The sequence below is a fragment of the Mustelus asterias genome, chromosome 6 (assembly GCF_964213995.1).
Source record: "Mustelus asterias chromosome 6, sMusAst1.hap1.1, whole genome shotgun sequence".
NCBI classification, from domain to species: Eukaryota; Metazoa; Chordata; class Chondrichthyes; order Carcharhiniformes; family Triakidae; genus Mustelus; species Mustelus asterias.
In genome coordinates this window covers 137,407,408-137,424,005 of record NC_135806.1, presented here as the reverse complement: position 1 = coordinate 137,424,005, position 16,598 = coordinate 137,407,408, and the positions used below count along the sequence as shown (strand labels likewise).

Sequence of the window (16,598 nt, the reverse complement as noted above, 5' to 3'; positions counted from 1 at the left end):
CTCTTGCCTCATGATTGTCGAGCGGTGTTCATTCATCCGTTGTCGTAGCGTCTGCATGGTCTCCCCAATATACCATGCCTCGGGACATCCTTTCCTGCAGCGTATCAGGTAGACAATGTTGACCGAGTTGCACGTGAAGGTACCGTGTACCTGGGGTACCTACACGTTCCCCGTGTTCTCCGGGGAAGTACTGGATGACGAAGGGTACTAACCTTAGACAGCACCTGACGAAGATGCCCTCATAAGAACAGGATATGGCGTTTGACTCATCGATCGACAGTTCCGACGCGCCACAGCAAAAAACCGCGCACTCCTCCTCAGAAGACGGACACGGCGGACAGAGTACCCTTTGTCGTCCAGTACTTCCTGGAGCGGAGAAGCTACGACATCTTCTCTGGAGCCTTCAACATGTCATTGATGAAGACCTAACATCTCGCCAAGGCCATCCCCACACCCCCACTTCTTGCCTTCAAGCAACCGCACAACCTCGAACAGACCATTGTCCGCAGCAAACTAGCCAGCCTTAAGGAGAACAGTGACCACGACACCACACAACCCTGCCACAGCAACCTCTGCAAGACGTGCCAGATCATCGACATGGATGCCATCATCTCGTGAGAACACCATCCACCACGTACACGGTGCATACTCTTGCAACTCGGCCAACGTTGTCTACCTGATACGCTGCAGGAAAGGATGTCCTGAGGCATGGTACATTGGGGAGACCATGCAGACGTTACTTCATTGGATGAATGAACACCCCTCGACAATCACCAGGCAAGAGTGTTCTCTTCCTGTAGGGGAACGCTTCGGCGGTCACGGGCATTTGGCCTCTGATCTTCAACTAAGCGTTCTCCAAGGCGGTCTTTTCGACACACGACAACGCAGAGTCACTGAGCAGAGACTGATAGCCAAGTTCCACACACATGAGGACGGCCTCAACCAGGATCTTGGGTTCATGTCACACTATCTGTAACCCCCCACAACTTGCCTGGGCTTGCAAAATCTCTCTAACTGTCCTGGCTGGAGACAATACACATCTCTTTAACCTGTGCTTAACCCTCTCTCCACTCATATTGTCTGTACCTTTTAAGACTTGATTACCTGTAAAGACACTCATTCCAACCATTATTTTATAAATTGAGTTTGTGTCTTTATATGCCCTGTTTGTGAACAGAACTCCCACGAACAAAGAACAATACAGCACAGGAACAGGCCCTTCGGCCCACCAAGCCTGCGCCGCTCATGTGCCCAACTAGACCATTCGTTTGTATCCCTCTATTCCCAGTCTGTTCATGTGGCTATTTAGATAAGTCTTAAACGATCCCAGCGTGTCCGCCTCAATCACCTTGGCAGTGCATTCCAGGCCCCCACCACCCTCTGTAAAATATGCCCCCTGACATCTGTGTTGAACCTTGAACCTGTGAACCCTTGTGTTCGTCACCTCTGACCTGGGAAAAAGCTTCCCACTGTTCACCCTATCTATGCCCTTCATAATTTTATACACCTCTATTAGGTCGCCCCTCTTCCTCCGTCTTTCCAGGGAGAACATCCCCAGTTTACCCAATCTCTCCTCGTAACTAAGACCCTCCATACCAGGCAACATCCTGGTAAACCTTCTCTGTACTCTCTCCAAAGCCTCCACGTCCTTCTGGTAGTGTTGCGACCAGAACTGGACGCAGTATTCCAAATGTGGCCTAACCAACGTTCTCTACAGCTGCAACATCATATGCCAACTTTTATATTCTATGCCCCGTCCAATAACGGCAAGCATGCCATATGCCTTCTTGACCACCCTCTCCACCTGTGCTGCCACCTTTAAGGATCTGTGGACTTGTACACCCAGTTCCCTCTGTGTGTCTATACTCCTGATGGTTCTGCCATTTATTGTATAGCTCCCCCTTACATTAGATCTACCGAAATGCATCACTTTGCATTTATCTGGATTAAATTCCATCTGCCATTTCTCCGCCCAGTGTTCCAGCCTATCTATATCCTGCTGTATTCTCTGACAATGTTCATCACTATCTGCAACTCCAGCAATCTTTGTGTCGTCCGCAAACTTGGTGATCACACCAGCTACATCTTCCTCCAAATGATTTAAAGATTTACCTGATGATGGAACAGCACTCCGAAAGCTTGTGGCTTGTGCTACCAAATAAACCTGTTGGACTTTAACCTGGTGTTGTGAGACTTCTTACGATATATTTCCAAGTCAGGACGGTGAGTGGCTTGAAGGGGAACTTGTAGGTGGTGGTGTTCCCATGTATCTGCTGCCCTTGTCCTTCTAGATGGAAGTGATCGTGGGTTTGGAAGGTGCTGTCTAACGATCTTTGGTGAATTGCTGCAGTGCATCTTGTAGATAGTACATACTGCTGCTACGGAGCATTGGTGGTGGAGAGATTGAATGTTTGTAGATGTGGTGCCTATCAAGCGGGCTGCTTTGTCCTAGATGGTGTCAAGCTTGTGTTGTTGCAGCTGCACCCATCCAGGCAAGTGAGGAGTATTCCATCACACTCCTGACTGGAGTCAGGTGAGTTACTCGCCACAGTACTCCTTTGCCTCTGACCTGCTCTTGCTGCCACTGTTTATGTGGTAAGTCCAGTTGAGTTTCTGGTCAATGGTAACCCCAAGGATGTTGGCAGTCGGGGATTCAGTGATGGTAGCACCATTGAATGTCAAGGGGTGGTGGTTAGAGTATCTCTTATTGGTGATGGTCATTGCTTGGCATTTGTGTGGCACAAGTGTTACCTGCCACTTGTCAGCCCAAGCCTGGATATTGTCCAGATCTTGTTGCATTTGAACATGGACTGCTTTTAATTTTTAATGCATTTTCCCACCCTTGACCACGCTTTTGACTCTTTCTCACTCAATCTTTTCCTTCCACCTTTCTTCAAGATAGTTGATGGTATGAGAACATAGAAACATAGAAAATAGGAGCAGGAATAGGCCATTTGGCCCCTGTTTGCCGCCTTTCAATATGATCATGGCTGATCCTCTATCTCTCAACACCATGCTCTTGCTGGTAAGGCTGGCATTTATTGTTCACGTCGAATTACCCTTGTGAAACTGGAGGGAGCCACTTTCATAACAGCTGCCTTCATTGTGGGGTAGGTGGACTGAGTGCTGCCTAGATGAGATTCCAGAATTTTGATTCAGTCCAAATGCACTTCTGGTGACAATTTCATAGAAGCATAGACTATTTATAGAACAGCAGAGATCATTTGGCCCATTGAGTCCATGCTGGCTCTCTGCAAGAACAGCTTAGTTCATCCTACTCCCTATCCTTGCCTCATGGCCTGTGGTCATCCCATTCCCTATTAAAATGGGGATGGGAGGAAGCGGGGGCACAAGGGCGTGGTGGCAGCCGATTCGGAGACTGCTTTGCAATATCATAATCACTTATTGTGCTTTTTAAAAAAACAAAATTATGTCCTCGCGTTACCAATGGCTCTTTGCCAACCACTTTATATCTGTGTACTCTAATTCTTGGCCCTTCTACCAATGGAAATGTTCTCTATAGGCCATGCAGCAACCTGGAATTTTCCAGGTTGGTCACTTGAAGCAAGAAAATTTAAATGGCCCACGCATTTAAAAGAATGGGCCTAGACATCTATCAACTCTCCTTTCAACCTGCTTTTAAGAGGACAACTTCAGCTTCTCCAGTTTTGTGTCCAACTGAAGTCCTCCATCAATGGAACCATTCTTGTAAATGTTTCCTGCACCCTCTCTAAAGCCCGACAAGACCATGCTAGCCCTCTAGAGCAATTCAGGTCCATTTCCTTCCTCTGGTTAACCACTTCTCAAATTTAAAGCTGCTTAAGGGATTTGCTGGGTTACCCCCCACCCCCCTCCCAGACCCTCATAGTATAAATCTCTGCTGATTCCCTGTGCCTGTAGCTCTGACAATGGGTCATCTCGACTCTAAATGTTGGCTCTATTCTCACCCCACAGATGCTGTCGACCTGCTGAGATTTTCCAGCATTTTCTGTTTTTATTTCAGATTCCAGCATCGGCAGTATTTTGCTTTTATCTTCCACCCATTTGTCTACTAACTCATTCCCGCTGCCTCGGAAAAGTAGCCAGCATAATCAAGGACCCCACGCACCCCGGACATAGCTCTTCCACCACCTTCTGTCAAGAAAAAGATACAAGAGTCTGAGGTTGTGTACCAACCGACTCCAGAACGGCTGCTTCCCTGCTGCCATCAGAATTTTGAATGGATCTACTGTACGTTAAGTTGATCTTTCTTACACCTTAGCTATGACTGTAACACTACGGGGAGTGATTCTCGCATTCCGATTGTCGGGTCGGGAGATGCGCCGATTCACGCATGCTTTCCCGACGCACAAGCGTCTCCCACTGCCGGATATCCGGCACCATGCAGGAAACCGGCGAGAAGAGGTCAATCATTTTAATCTATTAATGTAATTTGAATGAGATTATCTGGCCCGATAGTATCTCCCACCCCTCCAATACAATTTCAATCCGATGGGGTTCAGAGTAGCTTCCCACTTTTAGGGAACTAGCGGAAGACCCCACTGGAGTGAAGGGAGGGGGGGGCAATCGGAGGACCCCAGAGGGTCGGAGGGTGGTGTTTCCTGAGCATAGGACCCGGCAGTGCCAGCCTGTGGCCCTGGCACTGCTCATGGGGCAAAGTGCCCATGCCCAGGGGGCACATTGGCACTGCCCACTGTTTGGGGGGGGGGGGGGCAGCTCTGCGGGGGTCCTGGGCTGGCCAGTGAATATGTCCCATCTCTGAGCTTGCGCAGAGCGTGGGAGATTCGAATCTGAACTCCCACTCAAAAAACAAAACAATCGTGATTTACTCCATTTCTCCTGCAAATTCCGCACTTAGAACTTTTTTGGGAGAATCCCACCCCCCACACACACATTTACTTCTCTATGAATGGTATGCTTTGTCTGTATAGCGTGCAAGAAGCTATACTTTTCACTGTATAATACATGTGACTATAATAGAATCATAGAATAGAATCCCTACAGTGCTGAAGGAGGCCATTCGGCCCATCTTGCCTGCATCAACAATTTCACCCAGACCTTATCCCCGTAACTCCATGAATTTATGTTGCTAATCCCCCTGGCACCAAGAGGCAGTTTAGAATCGACAATCAATCTAACCCACACATCTTTGGAGTGTGGGAGAGTAGCTGGGAGGAAACAGGAGCACCTGGAGGAAACTCACGCAGACACAGGGAGAACATGCATACTCCACACAGACTGTCACCGAAGGCTGGAATTGAGCCTGGCTCCCTGGAGCTGTGAGGCAGCAGTGCTAACCACTGCCACCATGTCAAATTAAAGAAATCAAATCAAAAAAGACTTTGGGTTTTATGAGTATTAGACAATTTGCAGGTATTTGCCATATTAGCATAGGGAAAACAGAGGTGATAAAAATACACCAGCTAGTTGAAAGACCGAGATGAAAGATCAGCTTGAGTGCTAGGCAGATTTTAATTCCAGATGGATTTAGGCTTTATAAAGCCCTAGAAGGGAAGAATTGTTGCTGGGTTGTAATTTAGTTGGTATATTGCAAACTTAGGAAATTTGAGTTCAGCCGTTGGTTAAATAGAATCATGCTACAGAAGTTTCAGAAATAAAGCCCAGATGTTGGGCCATCACTCGGTGAATTCAGAGACTAACAATTCACTATCATGAGAAATTTGTTATTCTAATGATATGTACTGCATGTATGAAATATATTACTTTTGTTTTCACCAAACTAATCAACCTTTATTCTGTCAACTCTATTGCAATTAAAAATGTTTGGAGCTACTGCAAAGGGGATGAGTGTACAGAATCTGCTTTCCTTGATTCCAGTAAATGACTACTTGCTTGTGTTACAGTCTGACTGACATAAGACAATAAGTTAGATTGAGAGCTCTGCTATAATTTTTGTGCAAAGCCTCTTAAATTTAGTCTCTTGAGAATTAAACTAAAATGCCTTTAGAGAAATCTATTCCAGTAACCAGTGAATATCTTGGCCTTACAAAATTTATAATGCAAGATTTCTTTTTGTCGTCCTCGGATAGTGAATTTGTCTCTGCTTTGCTCTTCAAGAGGCTCAGCTAAAATTGACTTGTGACGATGAATAACTGCAAAAATTGCCCCTCATAATCGAACAATGGAGGACTGTTTTCAGTTGTGTGTGAATGACTTCTGGCAGCTTGACTGCCTATGACCTCAGAAATTGCATGTAGATTGTTTGAGGCCCTTGGAGGGTTTCTTTAGGATTAGTTCATCTATTGCTCTGCTTTTATAGTGTGAGCTAAGGAGTAAACTGTTTTTACTATTATGTAACTGATACTTACTTACATTGCATATTTTAATGGACTTTTAGTTAGAGCTTTTTTCTGGATGCCTGAATACAATTGAACATCAGTTGTGACTTGACTAGTTTTCATTTCACCATGGCAATTTGATTTTAACAGTTCGCAAATTTTCATGGTTTATGAAATCTGAGAGGATGCTTTCTTCTAGACTATATACAAGGGCATGTGGTTGCTTATTAAATTGAAATTCGTGTGCAGCTAGTGTTTTGTTTGATCCCAAGAGGAGTTTCAATTCTCTTGGTTCTTGTGTTCTGATGAAATGTCACCTGAATTAGCTGTTTTCATCTCCAAATTATTGCTGCCAAACCTGCTGCGTATTTCCAGCATTTAAGGCCAGGGAGGTAGCATCTGCTGTGGACCTGTTGCAGTGATAGACGAACTGTAGTGGATCCAGGCAGTCTGGTAGGCAGGAATTGATGTGTGCCATGACTAATCTTTTGAAGCACTTCATAATGATGGATGTCAGAGTCACCGGACGATCGTCATTAAGGCATGCTGCCTGGCTTTTCTTTGGTACCAGATGATGGTTGTCTTCTTAAAGCAGGTAGGGACTTCAGATTGGTGTGAAAAGAAGTTGAAGGTGTCTGCGAATATCCTGCCAGCTGGTCCAAGCAGGAGCTGGCTGCTCACCCAGGTACCCAATCTGGGCTAGTTGCTTTCTATGGGTTGACTTCTGAGAAGGCTGCTCTGACATCTGCAATGGTGACTTCGGATACAAGTTCGTCCGAGGCTTCTGGGGTGGAGGGCGTGCTCTCGCTGACCTCATGGTGCCAAATGGGCATTAAATGCGTTGAGCTCATCGGGGAGGGGTGCATTGGAGCCGGTGATTTTCTTGCCTTCATCTTGTAGCTCATGTCCCGCAGACCTTGTCGTGTGGCTAGCTTGGGATTCTAGCTTGGTCAGGTACTGTCTTTTGGCATCTATGGATCCCCTATGTAGTTCCACCAGTTTGTATTGAATTTCAGCAGGTAGTTCAGTAATTGGGAGATGTGGCAGTGGTTGGGTGGGGTGGCTTGTTGTAATCACACCTCAGCTGAGATTCTGTTAACGTTGATCTGTGCAATCTCCAGCATTAAGTAGTAACCAGGAAACCCATCTTTCACCACCTTCCCTAGCCCAAGGGTGTTGATTATCAGAGGTTGATACCAGAGATGAGGGGTGTTGATTATCAGGAGAGACTGAGCAGATTGGGTTTGTACTCTTTGGAATTTAGAAGGCGGAGGGGAGATCTTAGAGACCTATAAGATAATGAAGGGGCTGGATAGGGTAGAGGTGGAGAGATTCTTTCCACTTAGAAAGGAAGCTAGAACTAGAGGGCACAGCCTCAAAATAAAGGGGGGTCAGTTTAGGACAGAGTTGAGGAGGAACTTCTTCTCTCGGAGGGTGGTGAATCTCTGGAATTCTCTGCCCACTGAGATGGTGGAGGCTACCTCATTGAATATGTTTAAATCAAGGATAGATGGATTCCTGATCGGCAAGGGAATTGGGGGTTATGGGGATCAGGCGGGTAAGTGGAACTGATCCACTTCAGATCAGCCATGATCTTATTGAATGGCGGGGCAAGCTCGAGGGGCTAGATAGCCTACTCCTGCTCCTATTTCTTATGTTCTTATGAACTCAATTGTAATAATTGTTTAAATAGGAATTTTAAAAAACCAGACACAGTAACCAGCATGGAGCTCCTGGGTTCCCTTGTCGGTGTGCTGCACAAGATGAACTATAGAGGTTCAAGAAAGCAGCTTACCACTGCCTTGAGGACAAGTGGGGTTTGCCAAAATATTATAACCCTGCCTCTACACCTGTCACATTACATGAAATAATTTTTTAAAATTCAGGGAAATTAAAGCCCAGTCTTTCCTATATGTTTGACCCAACACCACACTGTAAAATAGCTGCTAAACCATGAAAGAACTGCATTGGGAAGCTGTAATCAATTGTTTGAAATCAGTCAGATTTGTCTTCCTATCCTTGAGGAACTGATTCCATTTTTATTATCTCACCACACCCCACCAAAAATCTGATTGCTTCTGAAAAAGAAAACGATGGGCAGACTTGGACCAAACATGGACAAAAGAGGTTAATACCAGACTGGAGTTGAGAGTGACCAACTGCAGCACAATAATATTGAAGTAAATGAGAATCTGGGCAACTCTGCACTGGTTGGAGCCATAGCTAGCACAATAGAAGAGATGGTGATAGTATTGGAGGCCAATGATCTTAGCCCCAGGACATTGCTGCCAGAATTTCTTGGCAAAGTATCCTCAGACCAACCATCTTAAACTGTGCCATCAATGATCTTCCCTCTAATATAAAGTTAGAACTGGGGATATTTGTGATTTCAGTCTTTCGTTATATGCATTTTTCTCATTTCTAACTCTGACCATATTGGATAAATACAGTTTTACTTTGAATTTTTATTACCCAGGTCTGTTTACCAGTATTTCAACCAAGTGTTTCTATTTATCTACATTTAAAATTCAATTTCTAAACAAAAATTTATTTTCTAAAACATACGAACAAATCAGATATTGGCAACAATATGCATACATTTTAAGGTGGCAGGATATATTGAGAAAGTAATTAGCAAATCATACGGGACCTTGGGCTCCATAAATAGAAGTATTAAGTACAAAAGCAGTAACGTTATGCTAAAGGTTTTATAAACCTTGGGTGAGGCTACATCTGGAATATTGTCTAATTATGGTCACCATACATCAGGGATGTGAGGGTCCTTGAAGAGATAGAAATAGAAACCCTACAGTGCAGAAGGAGGCCATTCGGCCCATCGAGTCTGCACCGACCACAATCCCACCCAGGCCCTACCCCCACATATTTTATCCGCTAATCCCTCTAACCCACGCATCCCAGGACTCTAAGGGGCAATTTTTTTAACCTAGCCAATCAACCTAACCCGCACATCTTTGGACTGTGGGAGGAAACCGGAGCACCCGGAGGAAACCCACGCAGACACGAGGAGAATGTGCAAACTCCACACAGACAGTGACCCGAGCCGGGAATCGAACCCTGGACCCTGGAGCTGTGAAGCAGCAGTGCTAACCACTGTGCTACCGTGCTAGCTTAACATCTGTCATAGAGAAAATGTTAGAATCTATTATTCAAGTCCAAAGATGTGCAGGTTGGGTTGATTGGCCATGCTAAAAAAAAATTGCCCCTTAGTGTCCTGAGATGTGTAGGTAGAGGGATTAGCGGGTAAATATGTAGGGATATGGGGGAAGGGCCTGGGTGGGATTGTGGTCGGTGCAAACTCGATGGGCCAAATGGCCTCTCTCTGCACTGTAGGGTTTCTATGATTCTACGAAGACACTCTTGGTACTTAATAAAATTCAAGGTAATCAGACAGAGCCAACATGGTTTTGTGAAAGGGAAATTACATTTAACCAATTTATTGGAGTTCTTTGAGGGAGATGTGCTTTGGATAAATGGGAACCAGTGGATGTACTGTACTTAAATTTTGAGAAGGCATTTGATAAAGTGCCACACCAAAAGTTATTGTGGAGAATAAAAGCTCATAGTGTAGGGGATAACATATTGGGATGGATAGAAGATTGACTAGCTAATAGGAAGCAGTTGGCATAAATGGGTCTTTTTCTAGTTAGCAAGATGTAATGACTGGGGTCAATGCTGAGGCCTCAACCTTTTATAATTTATGTAAATGACTTGGATGAAGGGACCAAAGGTATGGTTGCTAAATTTGCTGATGAGACAAAGATGGGTAAGAAAGTAAGTTGTGAAGAGGACATGAGGCTACCAAGGGATATAGATAGGTTAAGTGAGTGGCAAATGGAGTATAAGGTGGGCAAATGTGAAATTGGCAGGAAGAATAAAAAGCAGCATTTATTTATATGTTGAGAGATTGTAAAGATCTGTGATGCAGAGGAGTCTGGGTGTCCGAGGGCTTGAATTGCAAAAGGTTAGTATGAAGCCAATAGAATGTTATTTATAGCAAGGGGAATTGAATACAAGGTAGGGATCATCGAATCATAGAAACCCTACAGTGCAGAAAGAGGCCATTTGGCCCATCGAGTCTGCACCGACCACAATCCCACCCAGGCCCTACCCCCATATCCCTACACATTTACCCGCTAATCCCTCTAACCTACGCTTCTCAGGACACTAAGGGGCAATTTAGCATGGCCAATCAACCTAACCCGCACATCTTTGGACTGTGGGAGGAAACCAGAGCACCTGGAGGAAACCCACACAGACACTGGGAGAATGTGCAAACTCCGCACAGTGACCCAAGCCGGGAATTGAACCTGGGTCCCTGGAGCTGTGAAGCAGCAGTGCTAACCACTCTGCTACTGTGCCTCCCATTGTTATGCTTCCATTGTACAGTGCACTAGTAAAATCACATCTGTGTACAGTAGTGGTCTCCTTCTTCAAGGAAGGATGTAAATGGATTGGAAGCAGTTCAGAGAAGGTTTATTAGACTAATACCTGGAATGGGTGATTTGTCTGAGGAAGGGTTGTATTCACTGAACGGCAGAGTAAGAAGCGACTTCGAAGCATAGAAATGTAGAAAATAGGAGCAGAGTAGGCCATTTGGCCTTCAAACCTCTCCACTGTTCAGTATGATCATGACTGATTCTCTTTCCCAACGCCATCCTCGCACTCTCTTTAGTATATTCAGTAGCTTGGCCTCCATGGCCTCCTATGGTGGGGAATTCCACAGGTTCATCACCCTCTACATTTAAACAATTCTCCTCTAAGCCCTAAATGGCATAGTCGTATTCATAGTCATAGAGGTTTACAGCATGGAAACAGGCCCTTCAGCCAAACTTGTCCATGCCACCCTTTTTTAACCACTAAGCTAGTCCCAATTGCCTGTGTTTGGCCTATATCCCTCTATACCCATCTTACTCATGTAACTGTCTAAATGCTTTTTAAAAGACAAAATTGTACCCACCTCTACTATTACCTCTGGCAGCTTGTTCCAGACACTCACCACGCTCTGTATGAAAAAATTGCCCTCTGGACCCTATCTGTCCCCTCTCACCTTTAAACCTATGCCCTCTAGTTTTAGACTCCCCTACCTTTGGGAAAAGATGTTAAATATCTAGCTGATCTATGCCCCTCATTATTTTATAGACCTCTAAGATCATCCCTAAGCCCCAGTCTATCCAGCCTCTCCTTATAACTCAAACCATCAAGTCCCAGTAGCATCCTAGTAAATCTTTTCTGCACTCTTTATAGTTTAATATCCTTTCCATAATAGGGTGACCAGAACTGTACACAGTATTCCATATGTGACCCTGCATATCTTGTCTAACTCCTGTATTTAATGTTCTGACCAATGAAACCAAGTATGCCGAATGCCGCCTTCACCATTCTATCGACCTGTGCCTCCAGTTTCAAGGAGCTATGAACCTGTACCCCTAGATCTTTGTTCTATAACTCTCCCCAATTCCCTACCATTAACTGAGTCCTGCCCTGGCTCGATCTACCAAAATGCATCATCTCGCATTTATCTTTATGCGTGACCTGTATACTAAGTCTGTGACCCTCGTGTTCTAGATCCTGTCCCTAGATAGAGGAAATAACATTTCTGCATCCAGTCTGTCCAGCCCTGTCAGAATTTTATGTTTTAATTAGATCCCCTCTTCCTCTAAATTCCATCAAACATATCCCATATAGGGGTGGCACTTTGGTTAGCACTGCTGCCTTGCAGCACCAGGGACCCGGGTTTGATTCCTGGCTTGGGTCACTGTCTGTGCAAAGTCTGCACGTTCTCCCTGTGTCTGCATGGGTTTCCTCCAGCTGCTCCGGTTTCCTCAAACAGTCTGAGAAGATGTGCTGACATCGGCCATGCTAAATTCTCTGTGTACCAAACCGGGACCAGAGTGTGGCAACTAAGGGATCTTCATGGTAACTTCATTGCAGTGTTAATGTCAACCTATTTATGACTCTCAAAATAAAAAAATACTATTATGGTGCAATTTAAACTCACCATGATTTTTATTGACTCCCATCAGCCATTCATGAAATTTCTTAATGAGATGAAATCTGGGAAATTCTCCATTCCTATTCTAGCGCTCCACCTACTTTTTAGTGCACATTGGTGTTGGCTATAGTTAGCAGGTTGTCCAACTCGCCTTGAATGTTGGCAATGAATCTACTCTGCACAGTTGGGAATTTATTCCAGCAATTGCTGGCCTGTTTTGAAAGGAAAACCACATAGATTTGCTCTTGAAACTTACACAATGCTTCTCATACTCATTAACCTATCTTAACACAAATGTCATAGCGTGGAAATGAATTGCTTTCCTGTAAATTTTAGAAGCTGACATTATTTCAAATCTCACAATTAGGTTTCAAATGTTGAGCGGGTTTAGTCTGAAGATGGCAGTTAATTGACACTAGGACCGGAGTTCTCTGTCAGATGCCCAGCAAGAATAAAAAATTTGGCGCTCAGCTAAATCTCCATTAAAAGTCACAGGACCGGAGAATCCCAGCTGCGGGCGAGGTCAGAGAATTCTGGCCTAGAAATATCATAGATGCAAATTTCACTCCATTAAGGGTAGCTGCGGTTTAGGTACTCTACCGTCCTGTCTGCAGGGAATTGATGTAAATGGCAGAGCCTGTTATTTAGCAAAATTTATTTTCTATCTATTTTAAATTCATGATCTGTAAATAGTTTCAAGTATCGCTATGCTAAAAGCTTTCAGAATGCTCAACTTGGCTGTGATGTCTGCTGGAGAGTACTGAATATTCATGAAGTTGATGGAGTTGTTAAAGTGGGGTTGGGAATAAATTAGTACAAAATTTATGGTTGCTATCATGAATTCAAGTCTTTAAGTGAGCCAGTATTTTAGCATTCTTTGAAGGTCACTGGCTTTTCATTGACTAAACTTTGGAGTTCAAGGGAGGCCTTTCAGTGGAAAGAAGGCAAAGAAATGTAAAAACTGAAGGTCTGCAATGCTTAATTTTTAAAATAATCATAGTCTGCTTAAGATCTTGAGGCTTTATAAAACACATGCTAAACTGAATTGATATGATTCATTGGTATCTGCATCAAAAAGTAGCTAAATGTGTGAGCTGTTTTCTTGACTAATCCTACAAACACTCTCTCCCCCCTCCCCACCACCCCCTGCAGCCGATCCTTATGAATTAATTGATGCATTAGATGTGGGACTCTGGGAAACCACACATCAAAGTGTGATATAATTTGAGTGTTCTTACATGGGTAATTTTAAATTTACTCTCTAATATTGAAGGAACCTGATCTATTTTAAAAATACTATTGTTTTTTCTGTGTTTTGTCACTGTTTAAGAAGAAGAGGTTTTAATTGGACAATCAAAGTCCCTGCTTAACTTTGACTAAATGTTGTTTCACTTTAACATTGTTAATAAAGTTAATGAACTCATGATTTTTAGAACTGCAATTACAATGAGGACTGCCTGTATGGGGAAGGGAATTTGTAGTTAAAATAATTTGCTCACTTGTTTGCGCTCTAACACCCTGTTTGGACTGGAAAGCTGCATTCGAAATGTGCCAAGTTTCCCTGCCCTGATCCTTTTATGTTGTTGGCTGGTTTATTTCACTGATGAAATTGAACAAGATGTGTGAGTGAAGGCTAGAGTTGGCTAACTAACAGGGAAAAATGACCCATTTTGGCAAACTGTAACTAGTGCAACACTATTTGCAATCTATATTGATGACTTTGAATGGATTGAATGTATCACAGCCAAATTTGCTGAATATACAAAGATAAGTAAGTTGTGAGGAGGACACAAGTTGGTAAAAGAATATAGATGGGTTAAGTGAGGGGAGAAAAATTGACGAATGGAGTTTAATGTAGAAATGTGTGGTTGTCCACTTTGGTAGGAAGAATAGAAATGCAAAATGTTATTTGCTGTGGTATGGAGGGATCTGGGTGTCCTTGGGATGTTAAACACAAAATGTTGGCATGCAGATACAGCAAGTAATTTGGAATGCAAATAGGTATTCGTCTTTACAAGGGGAATGAAGTGTAAGAGTAGGGAAGTCTTGCGACAATGGTACTGGGCATTGATGAGACCACACCTAGATTACTGTGCACAGTTTTAGTCACCTTAAGGAGGGAAATACTTGCAATGAAGTAGCTCAGAGAAGGTTCACTAGATTTATTCCTGGAATTGAAGGGGTTGTCTTATGAGGAAAGCTTGAGCAGATTTGGCCTACATCCATTGGATTTAGAAGAATGCGAGGATCTTATTGAAATGTGTAAGATTCTGAGGGGACTTGACAGGGTAGATGTTGAAAGGATACTTCCCTTCTGAGGAGACTCAGAAGAGAACTAAGAGGCACCGTTCAAAAATAAGGAATCTTCCTTTAATATGGAGATGATGAGTAATTTCTTCTGACGTTGGCTAGTATTTGGATTTCTTTGAGAATGGGGAAAATAAATGAATTTTGACTGCATCAAATTCATCTTTTATTCATTCAACCAATTTTAAAAAGTACTGCAATGTTTTTCTGAACACTAATACATATCTTCTATGATTTTATGATTTAATCTTTAATAGTACATTAATACTGGTAATTCTCAATGTTTAATAACAGCCATATGGCTTTTAATTTCTGACGTGCAATGGTTTTAGTTCTTGTGCACCATTTCATGTTCTTGGAAATCTAATTTATTAAATATAGTTTTAATTTATCTCCTCTGACACTCTTAATTTCATTTGAAGTTCAAATATAATGTTGGATAAATGTATAAAAAGAATGAATATGAAGGTGGAGCAAATTGTCAACTTCACTAAAGTTTTACTGGTTGATTTTTTATGTTGTATTCAAGACTAGTAATTCTAACTGGATGAAATTGAGTATTTTCCCTGAAGTCTTCTGTCGTTTATTAGTTATTGATTATGATATTTTGTGGGTTAACATTTCACATGGGTTAACATTTAAATTTGTTTTCCCTCATAGGAGCCTAAAACATCTTGCTATGAATGGTGATTCTGGTGTGGGGGTAGTTACTTCCCCACCTCCATCGACCGCTCCGCATAAGGAGAAATACTTCGACCGAGTCGATGAGAACAATCCTGAATACCTCAGGGAGAGAAATATGCCACCAGATTTGCGACAGGATTTCAACATGATGGAGCAAAGGAAAAGGGTTTCCATGATTCTGCAGAGTCCGGTAACCTCAAACTTTTCCCTTTTACTTGGATCTCTGTAGGTGCAAGTACTCATTGGTATTTGAAATAAAGGTTAGGTACAAAACTTGACACATTTCATAAGTAAATTATTTAATGTATATGGTAGGTAAATTAATAAAATCTCAGACCAAATGTTATAAATAGTAGGACATTGCAATTATATTTTTGAATCTATAAAAAATAAGAGGAGTGGACTTTATGGTCCCTCAAGCCTACTTCACTATTCTGTAGGACCATGGCTGATCTGATCTTGACCTCCACCTCCCTTTCCAGATAACCCTTGATGCCTCTGTGGTACAAGAATCTGTCTATGTCAGGATTGACTCAGTGACTTTCATTCAATGACACAGTCTTCACTACACTCTGGATATGAATTCCAAAGATTCACAACCCTCCTGAGTGAAGAAAGTTCTCCTCCACTTTGTCTTTGAATGGATGAGCCCCTTAACCTAAAACCGTTCCCCATGAGGAGAAATGTCACTTCAGCACCTAATCCTGTCAAGGTCCCTATGATTCCAATAAGATCACCCCTCATTCTTCTAAACTCAAATGAGCATAGGCCCACCCTGTTCAACCTGTCATTGAAAGACAACCCTTCATCTCTGGAGTCAACCTCATGAACCTACTCAGAACTGCCTCCAATGCAAGTATATTCCCCTGAAACTAAATGAGACCAAAATTGTATGCAATACTTTAGGTATGTTTTCACCAATACTCATAGTCGTAGCAAGACTTATTACTTTTGTACTCTATTTTTCTTGCAATTAAGCCCAAACCTATCCAACCTTTCTCCATAATTTAAATGTTCCATCCTAGGCAGAATTCTGGTGAATCTCCTTTGCACCCCCTCCAGTGCAATCATATCCTTCCGATAATGCGGCGACCAGAACTGCACAAAGTACTTTACTTTAGCTGTGGCCTCACCTAAGTTCGAAACAACTCCAACATTACTTCCCTTCTTTTGTAATCTATGCCTCGACTAATAAAGGCAAGTGTCTCATATGCCTTTTTCACTACCCGACTAACATGCCCTTCCGCTTTCAGATCTGTGGACAAACATGTCAATGTCCCTTTGTTCCACAGAAT

The 16,598-nt window shown here is 43.1% G+C and overlaps 1 protein-coding gene across 13 annotated transcripts in view; it reads left to right on the top strand.

Annotated features, from left to right (window-relative positions):
• add1 (adducin 1 (alpha)) overlaps positions 1-16,598 on the top strand; it is a 192,895-nt gene that overhangs the window by 62,634 nt on the left and 113,663 nt on the right. For all 13 annotated transcript variants that reach the window (XM_078215185.1, XM_078215187.1, XM_078215177.1 and 10 more), the window contains exon 2: positions 15,280-15,493. In XM_078215185.1, coding sequence (XP_078071311.1) covers positions 15,299-15,493 — 195 coding nt within the window. In that variant the 5' untranslated portion in view covers positions 15,280-15,298. The remainder of the gene's footprint in view (positions 1-15,279; positions 15,494-16,598) is intronic.